This window comes from Malus sylvestris, chromosome 7, assembly GCF_916048215.2.
Source record: "Malus sylvestris chromosome 7, drMalSylv7.2, whole genome shotgun sequence".
In the NCBI taxonomy this organism is placed as follows: domain Eukaryota; kingdom Viridiplantae; phylum Streptophyta; class Magnoliopsida; order Rosales; family Rosaceae; genus Malus; species Malus sylvestris.
Genome location: NC_062266.1, coordinates 12,843,239 through 12,866,932, shown reverse-complemented (window position 1 = coordinate 12,866,932; position 23,694 = coordinate 12,843,239). Strand labels below are relative to the sequence as shown.

At 38.5% G+C, this 23,694-nt stretch overlaps 2 protein-coding genes and 2 long non-coding RNA genes across 4 annotated transcripts; 3 read left to right on the top strand and 1 right to left on the bottom strand.

Moving 5' to 3' along the window:
- The first annotated feature begins 3,366 nt into the window (after positions 1-3,366).
- LOC126628796 (F-box protein At5g51380-like) lies at positions 3,367-5,054 on the top strand. Its single transcript, XM_050298633.1, has 2 exons — positions 3,367-4,902; positions 4,943-5,054. Exons 1-2 carry the CDS (start codon positions 3,625-3,627, stop codon positions 4,967-4,969), a joined length of 1,305 nt encoding a protein of 434 aa, XP_050154590.1. The 5' UTR covers positions 3,367-3,624; the 3' UTR covers positions 4,970-5,054.
- Positions 5,055-7,989: 2,935 nt separating this feature from the next.
- LOC126628797 (protein transport protein Sec61 subunit beta-like) lies at positions 7,990-9,624 on the top strand. Its single transcript, XM_050298635.1, has 2 exons — positions 7,990-8,150; positions 9,210-9,624. Exon 2 carries the CDS (start codon positions 9,213-9,215, stop codon positions 9,462-9,464), a length of 252 nt encoding a protein of 83 aa, XP_050154592.1. The 5' UTR covers positions 7,990-8,150; positions 9,210-9,212; the 3' UTR covers positions 9,465-9,624.
- A 1-nt stretch (position 9,625) lies between these two features.
- Positions 9,626-11,124, top strand: LOC126628799 (uncharacterized). Its single transcript, XR_007625603.1, has 2 exons — positions 9,626-10,397; positions 10,485-11,124. It is a non-coding gene; the product is annotated as an uncharacterized LOC126628799 (long non-coding RNA).
- A 7,099-nt stretch (positions 11,125-18,223) lies between these two features.
- On the bottom strand, positions 18,224-23,239 carry LOC126628798 (uncharacterized). The gene is made up of 3 exons (XR_007625602.1): positions 22,839-23,239; positions 21,503-21,661; positions 18,224-19,098 (listed from the first exon to the last, which is right to left on the bottom strand). It is a non-coding gene; the product is annotated as an uncharacterized LOC126628798 (long non-coding RNA).
- Between the last annotated feature and the right edge of the window lie 455 nt (positions 23,240-23,694).

Genomic DNA, 23,694 nt, shown 5'->3' with positions numbered 1-23,694 from the left:
AAAAAAAAATTTGTGCAATTTCCGCACATCTTCTTTCGACGGCCTTTGGTCTTATTTCATCAAGGCCTTGACGGTGCGTTCCTCGAAGGTTGTCTTCAGATCCAAGTTGAATTTAAACCCGAAGAGAGCAGTATCGATTGGAAGGCCGAAAAGGGAAGTGTCGAGAATGGCTGTGATATCCAACACCGTTGGGCCAATGAGGTCTAGAGGAAGAACCATCGTGTTGGTGGCCGAGTATCAGAAGCTTAAGGCAGCCATCACAAGTTCTTGGTCCAAGTTTATCTCAATGGTCAAGAGCTTGATGGCATAGAAAATGTCGAGAGACTTCCATGGTCACCATAGAATAGGTCTATTCGAGTGACCCAGGTAGCCCAGGACACAATGATCGAGGGCCAGGCACCTTGGGGTTTGGCCGATTCCGATTTCGACCAATCATACCCTTGGAACAAAGGTTTTAGGCAGTAAGCTTGCAACATCTTGGTGATGGCTTCTGGGACATCATCCTTGAAAAATGGGCCAAGAGTTTGGTGGGAATCATTTGAATCACCCTCAAATCGGATGATTTTGGTAGTGTTATGATCGGCAATGTTTCAGCATTTGTTGCATTCTTCGTTGAGTTTTTTGATGAAGGTATTGGATGTCATTGATGAATATGGTTTTTTTGGATTTTAAGGTACGGTTTCTTTACTGGGTTTTGAGGGCAGATGGCAAGAGATTCGAGAATTTTGAAACGTAAGGTTTGAATGAAGGAGAGTTGAGTATTTATAGGCGTTTTGGGGGGAAGATCAACTATTTTTTTTAAATGGGGGGTAAAATCGGCCAAAGGATTTTATAATCATGACGAATGTTCAAAGAATCCAAGTGAAGAGACCGAAGAACTCGTGGATTGAGGATACACGTTTGCATATGACGACGAATTTAATGGCAAAGAGACGTTTTGATGGTTGCACGTTTCGAATGTCATTATTAAAAGTAGAAGAGTAAGCTGAGGAATTGCCACATGGCAGAGCATATGACAAAATTAAGATCGTGCAATCATGCTTCATAAATGCACCTGAGTGGATGGAATATTCGAGACTTTTCGTTGTCTTTCAAAGATATACTAAGGGTTTGATTTCACTTCTTCAAGGTTGCGGCTTGGCCAGGAATTTTAGGCCGAAGACCTCAAAAGCTAGGGGGCAATGTTTGGACCCAAAATGTTATTTTGGGCCGAGCTCAGAAATATTTTCGGCCCAATAATGTTTATTTAGAATCTTGTCATGGGCCGACCCTATCAAGGTTGGCCGAATCTTGCTATGAAGAAGATTATTTCGGATAAAGGTGAAGTAGTCGAATCCTGGTATAATAAGGAGTCTCAAAGCTGAAGTACTTAGTTAGGAGATGAACCTGGTTTGTTTGAAAGTTTGGTTCAAAGTCCTATAGAGAATAGGATTGGTTGAAGTTTAATCAGATTGGGTTGAGGAGTTCTAACCTAATATACCTCTAGTTCGGCCCTACGAGGGAGTGCATCATTCATGGGTCTCTAATTCAACACACAAACTGCCCTGCGTAAACTCTCGCTCTACGCGAAGCCTCTCAACAACCTTGAGATTTTTATTTTCTTTTTCTCGCCAACACATCTTCAGTTTGGATAAACAGCATTGTGAAGGCAACCGGTGGCATCTTCAGTTTGGATAAACAGCAATGTTAACGTAGAATCAACCGACTGCAGAACACCTTCAGTTTAGATAAACAACACTGCGTCGAGGCCGACTGGTTATCTATCCAAGTCTCGGTTAAGAAGGATTTCGAGTCCTTATTGGCATAGGTCATCTCACTAGGCTTTTCGTTGAAGTGAGGTGTTACAGATTACTGAGCTTGGCGCATTGAACACCGAGTTGTTTTATGATTGGATATTCACAAGTAAATTTTAGAGTTCAGCACTTTGACAGCCGAACCACATTCACCATCAAGATATACATCTCTTTTGAGTACTTGTGTCCATATAGTTTGGTGCTAGTTCGATGTGCTTATACTCTTATGAATATAATTACCATGATTGAACCCGGGGTCGATGATCCGTGAACTTCGCAAAACTAGCAGCCTTGTCTTCAGGCTCTAGAACCCGAAGGCTGAGACGTGATCCTTCCTCAGCCGCAGTCGCAAGATCGAGAAGTCAGCAGCACCCTCAACGCCACATCAACACATTTTACTCCCCGGTCGAGCTCGGTCAACAAGTTGGCACGCCCCGCACACAACAGAAGGATGTAGTTAGCTTACTAATTACTCGACTTGCGCGCCACGTAGGCTTGGTAGTTTTTAGAGTCAACACATATATATTACTAGAGTTACATCTTACATTAGAAAAAGGAAGAACTTTATATATATGTATATATTTTTTTTTTTATGAATAATTGAAATACTTTTTATATCACCTTAACAACAAATTTTGTGACGAAATTTAAAAAACTTTCTAGAACACTTTTTTAGTACATGCACATATCACCTTAACAGATTAGCTGCCCCTGCATGAGGCCAAAGCCCTCTCAACCACGAGTGACAGGACCAATAAGATCATTGACATATGAAGGTGATGTCTTGTATAAAACGTACGAAGGTATAGCAGGGAGCCATGTTTCCTCACTCGCTCTTCCGGTTAATGTTTTATTTAAATCGTTAACTCGTGCTAAATTATTTAGTTAGTACTATTAAAATTTATGTTAATACACGCGGTAATCACTGGAAATCGTCATCAAAATGTATAAAACAACTCATTTAATTCACATATAACCATTCTAAAATAAGATCATCATTTCCATATGACGATTATTATTCCGTTACAACACTAATCATTCATCCCTTTACTCTCTTGAAGGAAAATTGCAATTGCAAATTACGTGGAAATAAAGGGGCAAAAAAAAAGGAGAAAAATGCCATTTTGAAAGCAAGTCTTATCCTTGTGGTGCACTTCCTTTTACGTATGGAGTGGGGAGTTACAAAATTATGAGTTGTACTTTCCAAACCACAACCCCTTTAATGCGAGACAAAACTTTTCCACCGAATGATAAGAATGTTTCGTCTCCGAAACCCCTCATTTGTTAATCATTCCAAGCCAAAAACAGCAAAAACACAACGCATCCTCCACGCATAACACCCTAATCATCCAATGAGAAACCTCCACGTTATCGAAGTTTTATTTTTAGCCAATTCACGCACACCTATCTCTACCTTATTGTAGATTCATCTGTATTTACGGTAGATTCATTTATAATGAATAAAGGAGTCATTTTCTCACTATTTACTTTAACATTTACACATACTATATTTATCCAAAACTCAATCTTTTTCAAGATCTAGTGAAATACTAGTCTTGGCATTTATGTTGAAGCTCGTGTCTCGTCTGTGTTTTTTTTTAAGTACTTTTGAAGCTTTTTTTACTAAATTTCGTTGTTTCGTTGTAATAAAGTTGCAATCTTTACCAGAATCTAGAGGGAGAAAGAGAGAGAGACAGGAAATTAAGAAAAATATTAGATTTTCAGAAATCCTAAACCAAAAAAGATTAGATTTTCACAAACCCTAAATCCCAATTAGGGTTTATTTCTTTTTGTCTTGTTCCTCTCTATCTACCAAAAAAACTTTTAATAAATGTCACCCATTTCACCAGACAGAAAATCCGGAAGCCCAAAAGTATCACCACCGCCAGTTCTGCCCAAACGGCCGCGGCCATTGAGCCTCCCGGACCGAACTCTCCAGCATGTTATCATGAAGATGCAGCTGCAGAACCACTTCAACTTACTCTCTCCGTCCACCGCCTCGCCGTCTCCTCACGCTGAGCCGGACCTCTCCCCCGCCTTCAATTCCCTCACCCTAGACCCGCCCGCCCCCGATTCCACCTCCCTCCTCTCCGATGAGCTTCTCCTCTGTATCTTCTCCAAGCTCCCGATTTCCCGGTATCTCCCCAACTCCCTCGTCTGCAAGCGCTGGCTGTACCTCCACGGCAGGCTGGTGACTTCCGTGAAGCTTTTCGATTGGGGGTTTTTGGACTCGGGTCGGGTTTTCGCCCGGTTCCCGAATCTGGACGATGTCGATATTGTCCATGCCTGCATTCGGTCCCCGAGGAATTCAGGGATTCTGGTGACCAGGAAGGCTTTGACTGTTCATATCGACTCGCTCTTCAGCCCCAATGGGTTTACTGAGGAGAGCGATGTGTTGAAGAACAGTGTGGTGGACCATGGGCTGAGATTGATTGCGCAATCGTACCCGAATTTGCGGCGAATCGTGGTTATCGGAGCCAGCGAAAATGGGTTGGTTAGGATCGCTGAGGAGTGCCAGACATTGCAGGAATTGGAGCTGCATTGTTGTGGGGACTTGGCTTTGAAGGGGATTAGTGGGTGTAGGAACTTGCAGATTGTGAAATTGATTGGTTCTGTTGACGGATTTTATAGTGCGGTGATTTCGGATATTGGGTTGACGATTTTAGCTCAGGGTTGTAGGAGGTTAGTGAAGCTTGAGCTCTGTGGGTGTGAAGGGAGCTACGATGGGATTAAGGCGATTGGGCAGTGCTGCCAAATGCTTGAGGAATTGACTCTCAATGATCATAGGATGGATGGTGGGTGGTTGGCTGCTCTGCCCTTTTGTGGGAATTTGAAAACTTTGATGCTTCAGTCTTGCAAGAGCATTGACACGAGCCCGGGACCTGATGAGCATTTGGGGTCTTGTCCCACCATTGAGGAGTTGCATTTGCGGCGCTGTCAAGTGCGGGATCAGCATGGTGTGAGAGCATTGTTCACGGTGTGTGAGGCTGTTAGGGATATTGTTCTGCAGGATTGTTGGGGATTGGTGGATGAAGTATTTGCATTTGCGAGTATTTGTAGGTACAGATTTTTTTTTTCTTCCCATCTGTGTTTTATATCTGTTTGTGGCCTTCTTCTCAAAAAAAAAGAAAAAAATATCCGTTTGTGGCCTGAGATATGTTGAAATAAACCTGTGATTAGATTTGTGTTATGTCTGACCTTTACGTTGGTCTTTGGGAAAGTGGTTATCTATAAAAGAAAGAAACTCTTATGTACGATAAATCCTTTCTGAGTATGCCATAGGAGATGGTTGTACTGTATACCCATATATTATTTGGTTTGTACTAAATGGAAGAAATATTGTCCTAAATATGCAAATAGTTAAACATGGTTAATTGGTTTTTAGGTCTGTAGTTCTTCTGTAGTGAGCGTACCTGACTAATTTAATATTTCAGTGGTAATAACATTTTGAGGCTTCGCGTTAATGGAAATACCAGCCTAAGAAGTGTCTTGTGGTATAATTTCTTTCCTTTAGGAAAGTGAGTCCGGTATAATCGAGATCCCACCCGTGGTGATTGGGTAGGGCAATTTTCTTCTTCGAATGCTTTTGAAACACACCCGTTCCTAACTAATGGCATGCATTTATTGCAACACTTCCAGACAAAGATCAGAAATGAACTTGTGAGAATGCTCTGCCTCTAAGGCTAGAACTGCCTTAGAATGGCCCATCTAAATTCTTGTGGAGTCCACTATCCAGTCCTACCTTTGTCTTGTTTGCTAAGTTGTAGGCTTTATTTAATGCAATCATCCAAGGTTAACTAAGGAAGTAGAGATTGAAATGTGATTAGCTTTTAGTAAACAATAATTACGCAAATCAAAGCCTACACCATATTTGTGTGGCCTCCGTATCCCCCTGGTGTTTGATGTAGGAACTTGATCCTCATAGGTTTAATGAATATATGTTTGTTGAATGAGTTGGGAATACCAATTTGTTATAAATATGTAATTATGTGGTTAGAGCTTATCCCACTACAAGAGGTGCTGCAATTTATTTCGAATTCCACGCATTAGGATTTCCATAAAGAGAAATAGGAGACTTAGAAAAAAAAATGAAAGTCAAATAAGTTTTCAGCAAGTTGGAACTTGGATATAGACACATTATGGCTGTGGTGTCCACTATTCTTGGAAATGAAATTGCCAATGGTCATATAATATGCATTACATGGATTGCTGTGAGCTTCCGAAAAAATTGGGTGATAAAAGGTGATGTTCCAGAGATTATATCCATTTGGTATTATGTCAGATAAAGGAGATATGTAGAGTTGCTTGAATGTTGCATGTGGACTGGTTTTGCTAGCAAAATAAGACAGTAACAATTTGGAAAATTTAGTTTTGATTTGTGCTGTGCTAAAAAAAGTTTTGATTTGTGCACATTCAAAAACATTTCCTCTCGATCGATTTACAAAATTGTAGTGTCGTGATATTTAGAAAAACTAGTTGTCTTGTTATTGCCTTCTTTCACGTCTCCACAGATGTATGACTTTACGGCTGAGTATTGATATTGAACTAAAATCTGTTTGTCGCAAGCAGAGATCAGTTTGAGTTTCTTTTGATTCTATGAATTTTGTGATTAGGACCTTCATTTTCTTCCTTTTGAAGAGTTCTTTTTCCGTAAATATGTGGATAGAACTTGTGAATAAGGACCGTTTACATTCATTATTGGAGGTTCTTTGTTTCTTTTCTCCCCAGTTGTATGTATGAGTAGCCATCATTCTTACTGTTATAATCTAGCTTGAGATTGATGTTAAAGAACAACCATTAATTATTGTCAAGTGTGATCGTTGTTAATATTTTTGCCCTTTTTCATCACATAGGAGGGTGAAGCTGGTTGCTTTAGAAGGATGCTCGCTGCTGACAACAGGAGGTCTCGAGTCAGTACTCCTTTGCTGGAAAGAGCTTCAGAGGCTTAGAGTTGTGTCATGTAACAGTGTAACGGACAGTGAAATTACTCCTGCCTTGGCAACCTTATTTTCTGTCCTTAAGGAGTTGGCATGGCGACCGAATTCCAAAGCTCTCTTGTCAGCAAGTCTTGCCGAGACTGGAGTGGGAACGAAAGGTGGTAGGTTTTTCAAGAGATTAAAGCCTTAACTTTGACTGCTTGATGATGGGAGTGTCGACTTTTAGTTCAATGGGCATCCTCATATTGACTGGGCAGCCGTTGAGTGTTTGGATCGACACAGAAAATAGATTAGATTGTAATCTTGTGTAGATGTTGAGCGATGTGATAACCGAGGGTCATTTGCTTCCTCGCCCACAGAAACCATGCCGCCTGCAGTTGAGCATCAAGTTGTGGGTGTTATTTAAGACTAGTCCTGTTTCTCTAATATTCAGTAAGGTTAGACGTGGTGGTTTTGTCATTTTAAGTAGCTGTACTGACTTGCTATGAGTTAAGAGTAAGCAAACACACGGGTAGAGTTTATCTCCTCTTTCGACGTTGTCGATATGTAACATGTACTAGGAATGAACTTCTTTTACCTCAAAAGTGTAGTGACATAACCTGTTATGTGATTCATTTTTTATTCGTCCTTGTGTTAATGTCTCAACTCATTTGACGTTGGAGTTTCTTCAACTTTGAGACTACACTAGTAGTTGATGATGTCCCATTCGTATCGATGGAAGTTGCTTCTTGAGTATTTTCGTAACCGTCCCTTTATTTTGTTGCGGATGCTATCCATTTGAAAATCTTTCATCTTTTCATGGAAATTTTCTCGTACAAGTGATATCAGGGGAGTGGCTGTGGGACGGAGGACTTCGGGTGTATGGACTCTTAACTGACCGTGCTATAAGAGCAGTTCCAGCGGAGGGCATTTTGCCCAGCACCCAGCTGAAAAAACTGCCCAGCACCCTGTGAAACCCCTCCACCCGACCCAATTAACAACGTTTGCAAGAAGAGGTAATATTTGGGTGGGAAATTATTGCTACAATTTTCTTTAAAACATTTGAACTGAAAAGTACCTAGAGTTGTCTTTTCGTGAAAACGTCCACACTACTAGCCATTGTTCGTGTACACCTTCTCTCACCTGAATTTTCCTATTCAAATTTGACGTGTAAAATTACAAATAATAATAAAATAAAATAAGGGCACTCGTATTGGCCTTCCACGTGGCAGAAACTAATTGGAACAATCGGCGTGGAAGCGTCAACCAGTAAGCCACGTAGACAAAAAGAACCCCCAACGCGTTTGCACTCCCCAAATAAAACGGAGTTTTCGTCCCATCGGAATCAAAATAAACGTTCTCCGGATCTTCAAACTCTCAAAAGCAGCAGCTTCGATAAACCTCAGCATTCCTACTCGTTCTTTCCACCGAGTCGACTCAGGTTCGTCTCCCTCTCCCTCTCTTTCCATTTCTTCGTGTACGATCGTAGATCCGCTGCATGCAATCTTCAATTTTATATTTTTATGCTGATTTAATTTTGCGAATTCTTTTGTATTGCTTTCGTAATTGTATCTTGGATCTGATTCTCGGATCTGATTTTTTGTGCATAATTCAAAATTTTCATGGGTCAATTGAGTATTAGGGTCTGTTAATTTCTGTGTAATCGGATGACTTTTCGATTCATTTTCTAATTATTTTGGTAATTTGAATTATAAATTGATTGATATGGATAATTTGCAATCTAAATAATATTTTGATGCTTCTTTAATTTGATTTTTCATTTGGATTCGGCAATTCTGTAGATCTCTGATGTTGTTATCATTTCTTTTTGTTTGAATCGCTTATGAGTGCTTTTAATTTAGACTCTAGATATTTTGACCATCTCCAAAAAGAAATCTTAAATTATAAGAGTCAAATTACAAGCGATGGCTGATATGACAATCTAAAATCTTATGTTAAATTTTGTACTTCTTGAACTGTCAAATTTTATTTTCTTATATAAATAGGGCTTTAAATGGTTGTAATTATAAAAAAATGTTGAAATAAAATTTTTTATTAGTTGAAATATTAGTGGAACAAGGGATTCAGCATTAAAATGAATTAAAAATAAATTTGACATTGATGTCAAATTTGACTCTTAATCACAAAGCCTTCAAATAAGTCAACAAATAACACTTTGTTTGTCATTGATTGGGTCTTTAATTCAGTGACTAATCAAATCCAATGTCATTTTTGCTTGTGGTGCCCAACTTCAATTATACTACAATCTTCGATTTTGCACGACAGCACGAGTAGAATCAATCTATGTTGCTTTTTTTTTTTTTTTTTTTTTTTTTTTTTTTTTCTAATTAGTAGCTATAATTTTTTTGTTTCACAGAGAGTTGAATATGGCTAAACTTTTCTGTTATAAGTTTTCTTTTTCCCTGTTTTAAATTTCTTATTCTTTTAGTTTTGTATCATGTATGTTGAATTGAGATTGTAATTCGATTTGGTGTTATAGAAAATGGTTCTAGGCGGTGGAGCAGCTCCCCCAAGAGGAAGTGCAGCAGCTACTGCGAGCATGAGGAGAAGGAAGACGACAAGTGGTGGTGCTTCAGGAGGTGCAGCAGGGACTATGCTCCAGTTTTACACAGATGATGCCCCGGGACTCAAGATCTCCCCGAATGTTGTCCTCATCATGAGCATTGGTTTCATCGCCTTTGTTGCCGTTCTTCATGTCATGGGTAAGCTCTACTTTGTCCGCAGAGAGGCTTAGAGAAGATTGCTGCTAACGATAGGAAAACAAAATTTTATATGTTGTTTCATGGATCATGAATCAGTAGACTTGGGGTTTTGTAACGTTTCTTTGTACTATATGAATGGTTGAAAGAGAGTTTTAGGCAATTTTGGTTCTGAGGTTGCTTTACTTGATTGAATTCTTGGCCTTCTACATTTTCGCCGTTTCCATGCCACCATTTAAGTTTGCCCATTCATATTTTGATTTTTCTTTCAATCCAATGGCTAGAAAAATATAACGATGTGCAATAAGTGAAAATGGGGGCGTGCAAAAATCAATTTCATTGTACGTGTGCGGCAAATTTTGAGTAATATTATTTGATTGTAAATCAACTGCAATGCTTTCCTAAAGCTGTTGTGTAGGGGTGGGCAAACGGGTCCTAGACTCGCTGGTCGGGGCGGATCTTTGAGGTTCGGGGTAGGTACTATGCAGGTCCAAAAATTACAAATACAAAATGGGGCAGGGCGGGCCAGTTCTTGATAAATAACAGGACGGGCCGGTTCTAAAGATTGGAGAAAACAGGCCCCGGACTTGGACCGTTCATTGCCTACTGTGATTACCCTCTATTGTTTATTACCCTTTCTCTCTTATTCACAAACCTAGTTCGACCCTCACCTTCTATTGTCTCCTCCCTCGATCTTTTTGCTCTCTCGATGTACTCTCTCTTGATCTCTTCCCTCTCAATCTTTTCTCTCTTGATCTTTCTCTCCGACAGTCTTTATCTCTCTTCCACTCATCTCACCTGCTCTAAACCTTCACAAATCATAACCAACCATATACCCAGCTCGCCCGCCGTAAACCATCTGCGCCACAAACCATTGTCCATAAAGCATCACCAGTTGCGCCACAAGATATCGTCCATGCCTTTCTCTCTTTCCTCCAATCTCGTGCTTGAGCTGACGATAATTTCAAGTAATTTCATTTAAACACTATTTAAAATTTCAAGGTTTATCGATTAACTCTCACTTTCTCCGTACGCCTCTGTCTTCGATTTTGCAGCTTTGATGGGAGCTTGATTGAGAGGTTTCGGACGTAGCGGAGCGAGCGGAAGATTTGGGTTGGGTCGGGCTTGGCTGAGACAATGTCCTGGAGCGATTTGAGGATGTTGAGGAAGGCGATGAGGTCCTGGAGCGATTTGAGTCTGTGTGGGGGACGAGTTGAATCGCTTGGAAACGGCCAGCGGATGAGGGTTTTGATGTTGAACAGTCGCAGTCTGAGTCGAAGATTTGGAGGATGAGAAAGTCCGGGAGGCGATCAAAACCAGGAAAAAAAAAACATGGACTAGTCCCGAACCGAAACGAGCTGGGTTAGGTCCAGTTCCAGTGATCAGATTTGCAATACCCGATCTGGCTTGTTCTGTTTCCTTTTTAAGCGGGTCCGGTCCAGTCCCTTCAAATTTGGGCCCCGCCCAGTCCGTGCCCACCCCTACTATTGTGGGTTGGCACACATATTTAGAGCATCTCCAAAGGAGATGTCAAAAATTTAAGTGGAATGCCATTATGCATATTTGACATCAAGTCTTTTTAATCGAAGTGTTATTTACTGATTGGATTTGAAGACTCTGTAGTTTGGAGTCAAATTTGACATCATTGTCAAATTTTTTTACTTCATTTTAATGGTAGGTCCTTTATTCTACTAACATTTCAACCAATAAAAGTTTGTTTCAACATTTTTTTCAATAATTACAACCATTTAAAATTCTATTTAAAATAATAAAATAACATTTGACAATTTGATTAGAGAAGTGCAAAATTTGACATAAGACTTCAGATTGCCATACCAGCCATCAATTGAAATTTGACATTTCTTTTGGAGATGATCGTAGTTGCCCATTAAAATAAAAATGAACCCAATATAATGTACAGTTTTAACTCAAATGACCTCAGTGTAATTTGACGAGATTTACCATTTAACATACCATATATTTATTGGCTGTTGTTTCTTTGATGTTATGTTGGCAACTGTTATGCGCATCGTCATATGAGCATTGGTCGGGTGCTTTCGAGTGAGAGAATTTAAGCCGAACCATTGGCTATGGTACCAACTTCCAACTCAGATCGACTAAATGAGCCCAACTATAGCTCGGACTATGCTTTCCCCTTCATAACTAAAAATGGCCTAAGAGGCTTTAAATTCGACTTTCATAAATAACGAATTTTGATGTCAAATTGTTAGAGTTGGCTCATGGAGTGTGGCTTAGTCTAACAGTCTCACCATTTGGTGTGATATAGCGTTATATCAGAAGAAAATAGAAACATAAACATTCGTTTTACATTCAACAATTTCTCTATGCATGCAGATGACGTTTTACTGTTGTGGCAGAAAACAAAAATGTATATGTTGAAGGGAAAAATATGAGTTTAACACATGGGATTTCTAAATGACTAGCATGCATATACAATTTTCAAAATTTATATACATGAGCAACAGAAGCAATTTATCAAATAATATCAAAGCTATCGTTATGCAAATCCCCTTCAAGGTTCATAGGTTTATATATAATGCATCTAAAACATTCAAGTAAAGAACTAAGTGAAAGAATAGATCTATACCTCTTGATCTTGATTTTAGACCAAGGATGGACCACCTCCAAGTCCTTTGCTCCTTGAAGTCCTTGAGCCTAGCCTCTCTCCTTGCCTCCTCCACTTTGTTAGTAAGAGTGCTCCAAGGTTCTCCTTTAGTCTCCAAAGGAGAAGACCTCTAAAAATCCACACACACTAGTGTAGTGAGATGGATGGACGAATAACCAAAAGGGTGAAATATTGTTAGCTAAATCACCCTCAAGGTGGCCGGCCTTTGTGGTTTTAGAGAGATGTTTCTTTTGCCTCTTTGTTGTTTTAAAACACACAAAAAACCCTAAGGATTAAATCTCTATAAAGTTCCTTATATAGACAAAAAGAAACCTAGTCAACAACTTGAGTAAATATCTCTCCCTCTCCACTTTAAAGGGCCGGCCCCTTTGTGTTGGTTTGGGCTTTGGGCTTTTATTTATTTCTAGTCATCTAATACTTGAATAAAAGCCTAATGGGCCCAATTAAACCCGAACGTTTCTTTAAGCCCAAAACGATCTTTTATCGCTTTTATGATTTCTTTAGACTTTCTAAATTAATCACAACACTTAATTAATCCAATTAATTATTTCCATCATCAATTAATTACTCACTACAAGAGTATATCGGTGTACAATCATTTTAGGTTCTAATTAGCAAGGCAGTGAGGTGATTGACATCAATCCAATTGATTATATTTAATCCAATCACTTAGTGAATTAAAACTTCCTTTTAATTCACCTTTCTTCTTTGATGACTACATTTAATCATCTAGAAGAACTCACAAGCTATGAGTGACATCTAACCATATGTCATAGCTACCCAAGCTAATGTAGAAGTTGTTCGGAGAACCTATTCAGTTGGAATTACAATGTAATTCGATCATTCTCTAAAACAATACTCTCAATCACATTACTAGGGTATGGATATATAATGTCAAACCCCTAATGTGATTATTCCTTCTTATATGATTCAATTGAGTCGTATAGGAACGCTTTCCTTTATTACGCTCGATACTTCGGCCGAAGATTCCCGAATCATATCTTAGAGTATTCTTCCTCTCTAATTGAGGATTAGAGATTCCTTGTTGCACATTCACTTGCCTTCATGACTAAGTGGCTTAACCCCAATTATGCCGTGGACATCCGCGAATGGGGTGACTTTGACATAATCAAAGATTAAGTACTTAGCCACAAGACAACGACGATGCCTCAGGTCAAAGGACTACTTACATTATTCCAACCATTAGAGTTACTTGCTTGACATGTGAGTAGACCTCCATGCAAGTACTCTCGTTCGATTGTGTTCAGTGAACTCATTCCCTTAATGAGCACCTACATACTTGTCTTAGTGTCACTACACAAATGGGATGAGACTTTCCATTCTTCCATTTGAAGCGGACACAGTATGTACCGGTCTAAGCATTGTCAGTGTCCCTCCGACAATCCAATGACTAGGAACCTTTTTGGACATAATGGTTATGTGAAGAAGGTCTCTGTAGTCTAACATCATTAGATTACTTCTTCAATCAATCCATTGTCCATGGATTCATTAATTAGGACATATATCGTTTATTGAGATAGTCCTAATTAGTATCTTTGCCATTTGATGTATAAGAGTCATCCATACATCGATTCATTTGTCCTGAAAGGTTTCTTCCAAAGATTGACTTTCAGGGCATATTTCCAACATATGCATTATGATGCAGGTTTGATCTTTACCAATTATCGTCCTTTTCTTAGTAACTATTTAACTCGCTAATGTTTTCACTCTGCTAACAAACATTTTGTCTACACATATACTTTATTTCATGAAATTAATATTTACCTTAGGATCCAAAAAATATTTTGTTGAGCAAAAGCACCGAAGGCCCAAAGAGAATAATGCACGTCTCGCCACTTACATGCATCATGTGGTAGGCATGCAAAAGTCTACCCCTCGACCAATCACCATCACGGTGCACATTCAATCTCATGAGAGATTTTTCAGTGTACTTGGAATATTACTCAACACACAAGTGGAAGTGGAGGTGCAATTGAAAAATAAAACTTTTCTCTAATTATTTTATGACACATGATATACCGAGTTGTGTTTCGATAACATAAAAGATCTCTCCAAACTGGAAGTGGAAATAGTATTATTATCTTTCTTGAGGTATAAGAACACTACTCTCATAATCTCTCACTTGACTCTTTCTCTATTTGATGACCCTAAAAACTACTTAGCCCTACGTGGTGCGCAGGCTGAATAGCTAATGAGCTAATCGCGTCATTAGGTTGAATGCGGGGCATGCCAACTCGACAACCGAGCTCGATCAGTGAGTGAATGAATGTGGTTGTGGTGGTATCGAACGCGCTGCTGACTTTTATGTCTTGAGATTGCAGCTGAGGAAAAAACTCATCTTGGCCTTTGGGTTCTAGAGCTTGAAGAAAAGGTTGCTAGTTTCTTTGAAGTTCATGAATCATCGACACCAAGCTCAGTCGCTGTAATTATATATGTGCAAATATAAGTGCACCAAATCAGTATTAGACTGTATTGACATAAATATTTAAGTGTCTTGATTGTAAATGTTATTCGGTCGTCGACATGCCGAACTCTGAAATATACTTGTGAATATTCAATCGTAAAATAGGTTCGGCTTTCAATGTTCCAAACGATGTAACCTGGTAATATCTCACTTCGCCAAGAAGGCTAATGAAGTTACTTCTTCCAAAAAGGACTCAAAGATTCCTTGCTAACCGAGACTTGGATAAATAACCAGTTGGTCTCGAAGTAATGTTGTTAAGACTAACTGAAAGTGTCACCAGTTGCCAACCACAATGCTATTAAGACTAACTAAAGATGTGTTTGACGTAGTTAGAAAGGTCAGTGTTTTCTCAAGAATGAGAGGGTTTCACATAAAGCAAGAGTTTGCACAAGGCATATCTGTGTGTTGATTGAAGAGACCTTGAATATTGCACACCCTCTTCTATTTATGGTAGCAACTTTTCCTGGTGCGGAAGTAGAGTCATATTCGGATTAAATTTCCTTGGGATATCTTGAATGAAATACCCTATACAAATTGAACTCAATCACTCATACTAGGCTTGAGACTCTAAACCTGTCCATCTTTTGGTATCCAATTCGTTTTCTATTTTAACTAAACCTTTAAAATATCAAGAATATTCTCATGTCGTCCAGATTGTTGAGGATTCTTGATTGAACTAGGACTTAGCCGTATCCATACTTGAAATTCAAGAGTCCTTCATCAATTCAAACTCGACCAAATTCTTCGTACCCTTGAGGTAGCGGAAAATGTCTTTAATACCATTCTAGTGTCTGCGTGTGGATGCATTAATGTATCTTGCCAAAAGATTCACAACGAATGAGATGTCAGGTCTAGTGCATTGAGCAAAGTATGAGAAAAGATCAATGCCATAAGATTCCTATTATGTATGGAACTTCGGGCTCCAAAATCTCTCAACCTCCTTAGGACCAAAAAGATCTCGTTTTGCATCTAAAGAACGACCATAGGAGTACTCAAATGCTTCTTTGTTTTATCCTCATTAAAATGTCGCATAACCTTTTGGGTATAGTTCGATTGATGTATTAGGATTCCATCCGAACAGTGCTCGATCTCTAGGTCGAGGCAATATCGAGTTTTCCCAAGATCTTTCAACTCGAATTGCGATTTCAAATGAGGGGCAATTTTCTCAAGCTTTTTGAGAGTCCCAATGAGATTCATGTCATCGACATAAACTGCAATGATCGCAAATCCAAAATGTGACTTCTTAATAAACACACATGGGCATAGTTCATTGTTCATATAACCTGACTTATTTAATACTCACTCAGACAGTTACACCACATTCATCCAAATTGTTTCAATCTATAGAGTGATCTCCTCAATTGAATCGAGAAGGTATTTCATGGTTTAAAACTATTTGATCTAGTCAATGTAAGATCTACGGAACTTTCATGTAGATTTTCGTATTAAGATCCCCATAGAGATAAGCGGTTACCATGTCTATAAGTTGCATATTTAGTTTTTCTAAAATTACCAAATTGATAAGGTACTAGAACGTAATGACATCCATTAGGGGAGAATATGTCTTCTCGTAATCAATCTCAAGGCGTTGAAAGAAGCCTTGAGCTACTAGGCGTGCCTTATGTCGCACTATTTCATTTTTCTCGTTACGCCTCCTCACAAATACCCACATGTAGCCAATGGGCATCACATGTGGTGGTGTCAGAACTATGGGTCCAAACATCATGCGTTTTGCAAGCAAATCGAGTTCGACCTAGATTGTTTGTTTCCAATTTGAACAATCAGTTCTACATCGACACTCATCAATGAAACGTGGTTCAATGTCATCGCTAAGCATGATGTCAGTAGCTATTGTGTATGGAAATGCGTCGCCAATCTCTCAGTTTGATTCCAAACCCCATCCAAAACTGCATAATGGACCGAAATCTCATGATTTTCAAAATATCTTGTCTATAAGACATCACCGTAATCTAGAATAAACTCATGCATTGGAATGCTTAAGTAAATGATGGTCAGATTCATATTACGGTCACTAGTTTGTGCAGTTTTCTTCTCTCGAGGTTGTGAATCTTTTGAACCAAGGGGTTTTCCACGTTTCAAGGTAGGGACAAATGATTGGCTAGCCGTCAATGCACTAGGCCGCGTGGAAAGTGCGGCCCACTGTCCTTCGGGGATGGCTCATCTTTCTTGGGCAATGTTACGACGTATAATAGGTACGTCGATCCTTGCAGGTGCATTTGCAACTGGTATATGTGATTTTTTCACCTTTGCTAGGTCAGTAAAAGCATCTGACATGCTTTAAGTAATGCTTTGTATATCTAAAATACGAAGCACTTCAATTTCAGACTAGGGAGTGCGGGGATCTAAATGAGACATAGTGGGAGTAATCCACAACAATTTGCGGCATTCTTCAGGAACGTTAGCGTATCTTTCCCTAACAACAGAAATACTGTCTCATCGAAGTTTCAATTCGCAAAACGGGCAATAAAGAGATCTCCTATCAAGAGCTCTAAGTAGCGACTTGATGGTGAATCTAACGACATAGATTATCATTCTTCTCTGAGGACCTATTTTGGTACGTAGTGACGACACTATTGGCACATAGACTGCGCACCCAAACACACGTACGTGCGAGACGTCAAGTTCATACCCAGTAACAACTTGTAACAGTGAATGAGGTTGGGTAGCAGTGGGCCTCAGGTAGACAAACATGGCTACATGCAATATTGTATAGTCCAGGGAGATACCGACAATTTAGTTCGTATAACCAAAGTTTGAGTTATCGATTGAAGGCGCTTTATGAAATCTTCTGCCAGGCCGTTTTGGGTATGAACATGGAGCACTAGATGTTCAACTTCAATCCAATAGACATGTAATAATTGTCAAAACACTGTGATGTGAACTCTCTAGCATGACCCAGTCAAATCGACTTAATCCGTTGAGCCCTAAGCTTAATGATTTAAGCTAGGAGTTTCACAAAGATAGCATTATGTGTGGATTGTAAGCAAACATGTGACTAACGTGTCGTGCATCAACCAACACCATAAAGTATCTAAATGGTCTTGATGCATAAATTAGAGCAACCTAACATAGATTAATTCTAATCACATATATCCGCAAGTGCATGGTTCATAGATAGTACGGAAATGCAAGTACGGAGTTGAATCCCACAAGGAACAGTGATTTAATTCGAAAACTAACCACTTAACGCACAAGTGAAATTGAAAATATTATGGAGCAAGAAAATTAAAGGAAATATTGGTTATGAAGATTAATACTAAAAGATAAAATTGTTGAAAGTTTAAGAAAATAAACAGTCCTATTCCGATTCTTAGCTATCAACTATCCAATTAACAACTCTTATGTTGATGATTAAGTTTCCCAACTCTATAATCCGATCATGATGTATGCATCAAATTATTTTCTTCTAAGAAGCAACCTAGCATGGTGTATGCCTAGATTTCACAACTTGAAGTACCCTAAGTACAATGGAAACTTTTATACAACCACACAAAACCTAGAACATGGTGTATACTTCTAGTAAATTGTGATCTCAAATTCATGATTCAACATAACATACGTGTATGCCTATGAACCTGCATCAAACACTTATTAATTCATACAAGTGATGACCAATAGTCAAGAACAAAAGAACAAGCGAATTAAGCCCAAAATTTGAGATTCAACATAACGAAAATTGTCTTGGATAATCAAATAGCTAAAAAAACAAAATATTCTTCTTATGGCTACATTGTAGACTTAACAAAAGAATTTAGAAACACATAGTCATGGAAAACATAATTAAAGATAAGAAAAATATGAGAAACCCTTGAACCGTTTGAGAATTTTGCGCTCCTCAAGCCTCAAGCTGCCGAACTCTTGCGTGCCTTCCTCTCCCTCTTCTGTGTGTTTTTTCTTTTCTGCCCCTTCAAGTCTGCAGCCATTCTCCCCTTTATTCTCCTGCTTTGCAACAACAGTCGCTTGGAACCAAACCATTCAATCTTTTTTTTATTTTTTTATTTTTTGCTTTTCATCTCCACCCTCCACTTGTATTTTGATGAGGATTAAGTGCATTATTGAGCCTAAAAAGGCAACTCATATTTCTCTATCATACTGGTCAAACTAATTTACTTGTTGGGCTTTAAATCTCAAACTCAAATGAACTGCACGAATTTGGCTCAAATCACTTGAAATGCAAAGTTAACCAAACCTAGAAATCCAAATAGCAGTCACTAAGATAATCATAATTCATTGAAGGAATATCGGATTAATATGATTCCAACTCCATTTGAAAGAAGACTTCCATATCTTTGCATCCATATAGGTATGCTATGAGTTTCCTCTGGATGAATAACTGGCAGCCCATCAAAGTCGCTGGACAGAAACTCCCTTATCCCAGATTTTCCAAATTATGTCGCTTCCATGTCTTAGGCATTGCGTTGATATCTTGTGATCTTCCTTTGAATGTTTACGTACCATTTTTAAACTCTCAAAACTTCTTTTTTCAGCCTCAAAATCCTTTTCTTTGCAACTAATCCTACAAAATAAGAAAACCACAAGTAAACTACTAAGGGATGAAAACTATACATAATCCAAGTACTAAAGTGACAAAAACTTGTATAAATATAAGTCTATCAGTCTACATGTACGTTGGATAGGTCCACAAATATCCCCTTGAATCATCTGAAGAAACTTAGGTGGGTTGTGAATGATCATTGTAGCTGAGGGTTAAGTATTCAACTTCCCCGTGTAGCATGATTTGCAAGACAGGTACCCAGGATAAGAGGTTAGATGATGCTTGTGTGATACTTTGAGGATACGGCACATCATATCTCATCTACGATGTTCCATATGGTCATGCCAAAGCAACAAAGTGCTCTAGAACCCAGGCTCACGGCCGACCACATGACAGGTCTCAATGGCTCAAATGGTTGTGATGTACAACTCACTTGGGAGACGTTCTAGCTTCTCGTGAATACGCTTTTTGCCATATTCGTAAGAAGTGATACAAAGAAATTTAGAACATTCTCCTCAGTGGTTTCAATATAATATTTTATTATCTTGAATATCTCTAAAGCTTAACAATGTTCTTCTAGAACGAGGAGAATATAGGGCCTTTTAGTGGTTAATTCGGTACCATTGGGCAACATTATACGGGGTCTTTTCATATCATTCAATCAAGTTAGATGAACTTGAGAGGGTTGTCAGAGGTGCATTTTAGGTACGAAGTTAGTAAAATAGTGTCGCTCATGCAAGATAGTGTGCTTGATAGCACCATCAACCAGACAACTAACTTTCCCGCCGGCTTGCAGCCGTGACCTGTGGCACATCTTGAGGCATAACACTATCAGCAAGTTGCAGACCTTGCACCACGGCTCATGGCTGCAAGCCAGTGGGCAATGGGATGGGGTATGTTGGAGGTATAAGAAGCCGAGCTGGTGTTCGCTTCTGTAATGGGCCAAGGCAAGGCTAGCCCAATAGCACAAAAAGCTACTATAGGCGAGCTAAGGGCACGAGACTGGCCCAACAAGCATCAGGCTTGTGGCTAGTGGGCCCGGGTTGAAAACGAGCATAGTAAAGCTGCAAGCTTTGCTAGAGGAGGGCATGGGCTGCAAGCCCAACTAAAACCTAAACCCAAGTCAGAGGCCTAGTCATTTTCATGCACAGCAAGCCTAAAGGCTGTTGCCTTAGGTCTAGACGTCGAAACGACGTTGTCCAGGGTGTTGCTCGACGTGGCTTGGTTACAAGTCCATCACTTTAATCACTTTCTATAAGGGACAAAGCCTTGTAAAGTGAGGGAACATTTTGGTGGTGACCAATGTGGGACAATGAAATATCTACTCAAAATTTTCAACAAGTTCACTACAACAAATATGAGCACTGCACACAATAAATTATATGTGCCCTTTGAGGCCAAAGAACACCAACATATGTGCCCAAAGACCAATAGCAACAATGCAGCAACTAAGTTTCTATATGTGCCCTCTATGGGCATCACCATTGCTAAAAGGGCACAATAGACTGTTTGGTGCTCAAAGAGGCAGGCACAAATAAAGGCCTTTTTGTGTCTATGTTCTGATAAACTTGTCAGATGACCTTCTCCATCCATGTTTGCACTATTTTTGTTATTGTGCCCATTAGGTTCTATTTAAAAAAAAATAGAAATGTAAAATTTTGAAATAAAACCAAAAATTTAAAATTTTCATAAAATCAAAGATGATAGTCTCGGCTGTAAAAAGCAAATCAATAGTAGAAATGGAATGTCTATAATGAAACTACATAAATATTCCTCATAAAGAACATGTTTACAAGTGTTCAAGATAAAAGACCAACAAAATAATGAGATTTTCCTATCAATGTATCCATGCATTCCTACATATAGCCACCCATAACTGATTTTACCCTTTTTCCCAGCTCGGTGGATTATGTAATCACCTTCTTGAAATCCAAACCAAAGGAAAAATGAAAAAGGGAAAGGATCACATATTTCCAGTGATGTTTAACTACCCAAACATCCAATCAACATTGAGAATTCAATAGCTTTACACATCTGATAACAATAATAGTTTCATTTTCTCCGATAAAAAGAGAGAACATTTTTCTATTGGTACAACTAAATGTCCAATGTACCAAATGGGTTTAAATTGCTAATCCATACACTAGAATTCCATATGTCATCAATCACATTTTATTCCAACTAATTTTAGGGAATGAAAGCTAATCACCTTGCAAATTCCATATGAAACATACCGAATGGGTTTAAATTGCTAATCCATACACTAGAATCCAAATCCAATCCAAATTCAACTGTGGTCCTTTGAACCCAAAATAACAACTATGAGGTGTAAGGCCAAGGTTAATATGGAATTTATGCATCCCCTAAAACCTACAATCAATTTTAATAAATAGCAATGAAGTCAAAAGGTCGATAAAACATTTACCTCCATAAAAGAATTACGTTAGAATCCAGATCTTCCTCAATTTCTCTAATTTCTGCATTATTAATAATTGACGAGTGTTGTAGTGAATTAGCGTACAACTGAATGTAACGGCAACAAAGCTGACAAAGATCTCGAATGAGGTCCCAAGAGGATCGGCAACTAATTCAAGAAAACAAGTGTGAAGTCAGAACCAACATGGGAAATTCATAAAAGTACATCGATTTGTAAAATCCATCCAACATCATGCAGTGAGAAGTTTCACCAAATATTTGAAAAGTAAATACAACCTTCAACTCAATTCCAGTATTTTTATTTATAAAATTAAAAGGAATATTGTAAAAATAAGAAGCTGACAAAAAAGCCTTGAATACCAGGCCGTAAACAGGCATACAAGCATAGACCATAACAGAGTATATAGATACACTTTTTTCTATCAAGTGTAGCGTATAATATGTGTTAACACACTTTCTTCTGCTACAGGGCTGCTTGAGCAGCATCATTCCACCACAAATACGGACCCTCTGATAGGGGCACCACATGTCTTAGATGGGAAACATCAACATAAGTCTTGTATCTTGAAACAACTTCTAATAGTTTTATATCCAATCATAATATTGGCCAAAAAAAACCTGTAGAAATGAGTTGTAGCACTCCAGCTGCATACCAAAAAAGCAGAAAAGGAACAAATTTTATGGGTTGTGGAAAAGAGAAAATTAACACATTAACTTTCCTCAGAGAGCTGAGAGAAGCAATTTTACTCGATACTTATATGGTAGAAGAAAACATTTAGAGAGGGAGAAGAGAAGTAGAGAGGAATAGGGGGATACTAAAATGTGAAAGAGATCCTCCAGCGAAATCTTATTGCATTTTCCTAACTCCTACCGTGAATTAAAGATATAATATAAATATTTGTTTCTCAATGGCAGAACAGGAGAGAGGATGAATAAAAATAATACAAGGAATAACATTCACTCAGCACGAGGGAAGCCTTCTCAAACGGAACCTTTGGATAATTTCTTTCTTGATTTCCAATGCGGTGATATTTTAAAACTCCATTTCGTCCAGAGCTAGATACGAACAAACTCGCACGTCCATAATTGTAAAATCCTTATTACATTTAAAACTGAAAGAACAAACAAAAAACTCAATGGCTCCCACTGGTTTCGTAGATTCAAAATCAATTTAAAACTCAATTATAGTTAAGTGCTTCCTAAAAACTCATATAGCCCTAAATTAATGCAAACATGCCAGTACTTTAGATTAACTTAATTAGACAATTATTTTGAAAACTCATCAATCACAAAACTAAAAGTTTTTATTTTGAAAAATCACTTACACTGGAGGACAGCCCACGATGAAAGGATCATTTTTACCTCTTCAGTCGAGGTCCAATTCCGGAAGACTTGGTCAGAAATTGGCTAGAAAATCCGCGATAAGAATCGTTTCTTAGATATGAAATTGAGGAAATTCGGCTACGAATTTGTAGAAACTAAATGGGGGGGTTCAGAAGAGGATGGGAAGAGGATTCTGGAGGCATAATTTGACGGCCATTGGTGATCGGTGGACGGCGGCGCTGTTGCATGAAAGAGAAGAGGGAGAGAGGATGTGGGAGGGAGGAAGATGACTGAGAACTAAGGAAAGTTTATTTTTTTTGGAAACTGAGAACAAGGAGAGTTTAAGAGACAGAGAGAAAGCAAATAAAGGAGAGGCAGAGGAATTGAGGAGGGAGGGAGAGAGAGTGAGGCGTGTAGTAAATGTAAAGGACACAAAACTTTACTTTCTAATTTAAATATATTAAATTAGAGGGCACGAAAACTTTATTGTGTCATTGTAAATTAATAAAAAAATATTTCATTTCTGACATTAAAATGACATATGCAAGCTCATTTTAGTAGGCACAAATACACTCTCCTGTTTTTCTTTTTCGAGGTGTCTTTTTGTTCAGAGGGCATATTTGAGTTAGTTTTGTGCTCAATGACATTTAAAAAGCACAAATATGGTTTTGTGTTGAATGAAAATGTAAAGAGCACAAATCAATTGTGTTCTTAGCCCCTTTTTGTTGTAGTGGTTCTACTACTAATGCTTTTCTGCATCTTCTGCTATCTATAAAATATAATTTAAAATCTTACATGGATTAATTAGTCATTTCATTTTAAGGTATATAAGTCATATAATAATAAAATGTACATAGA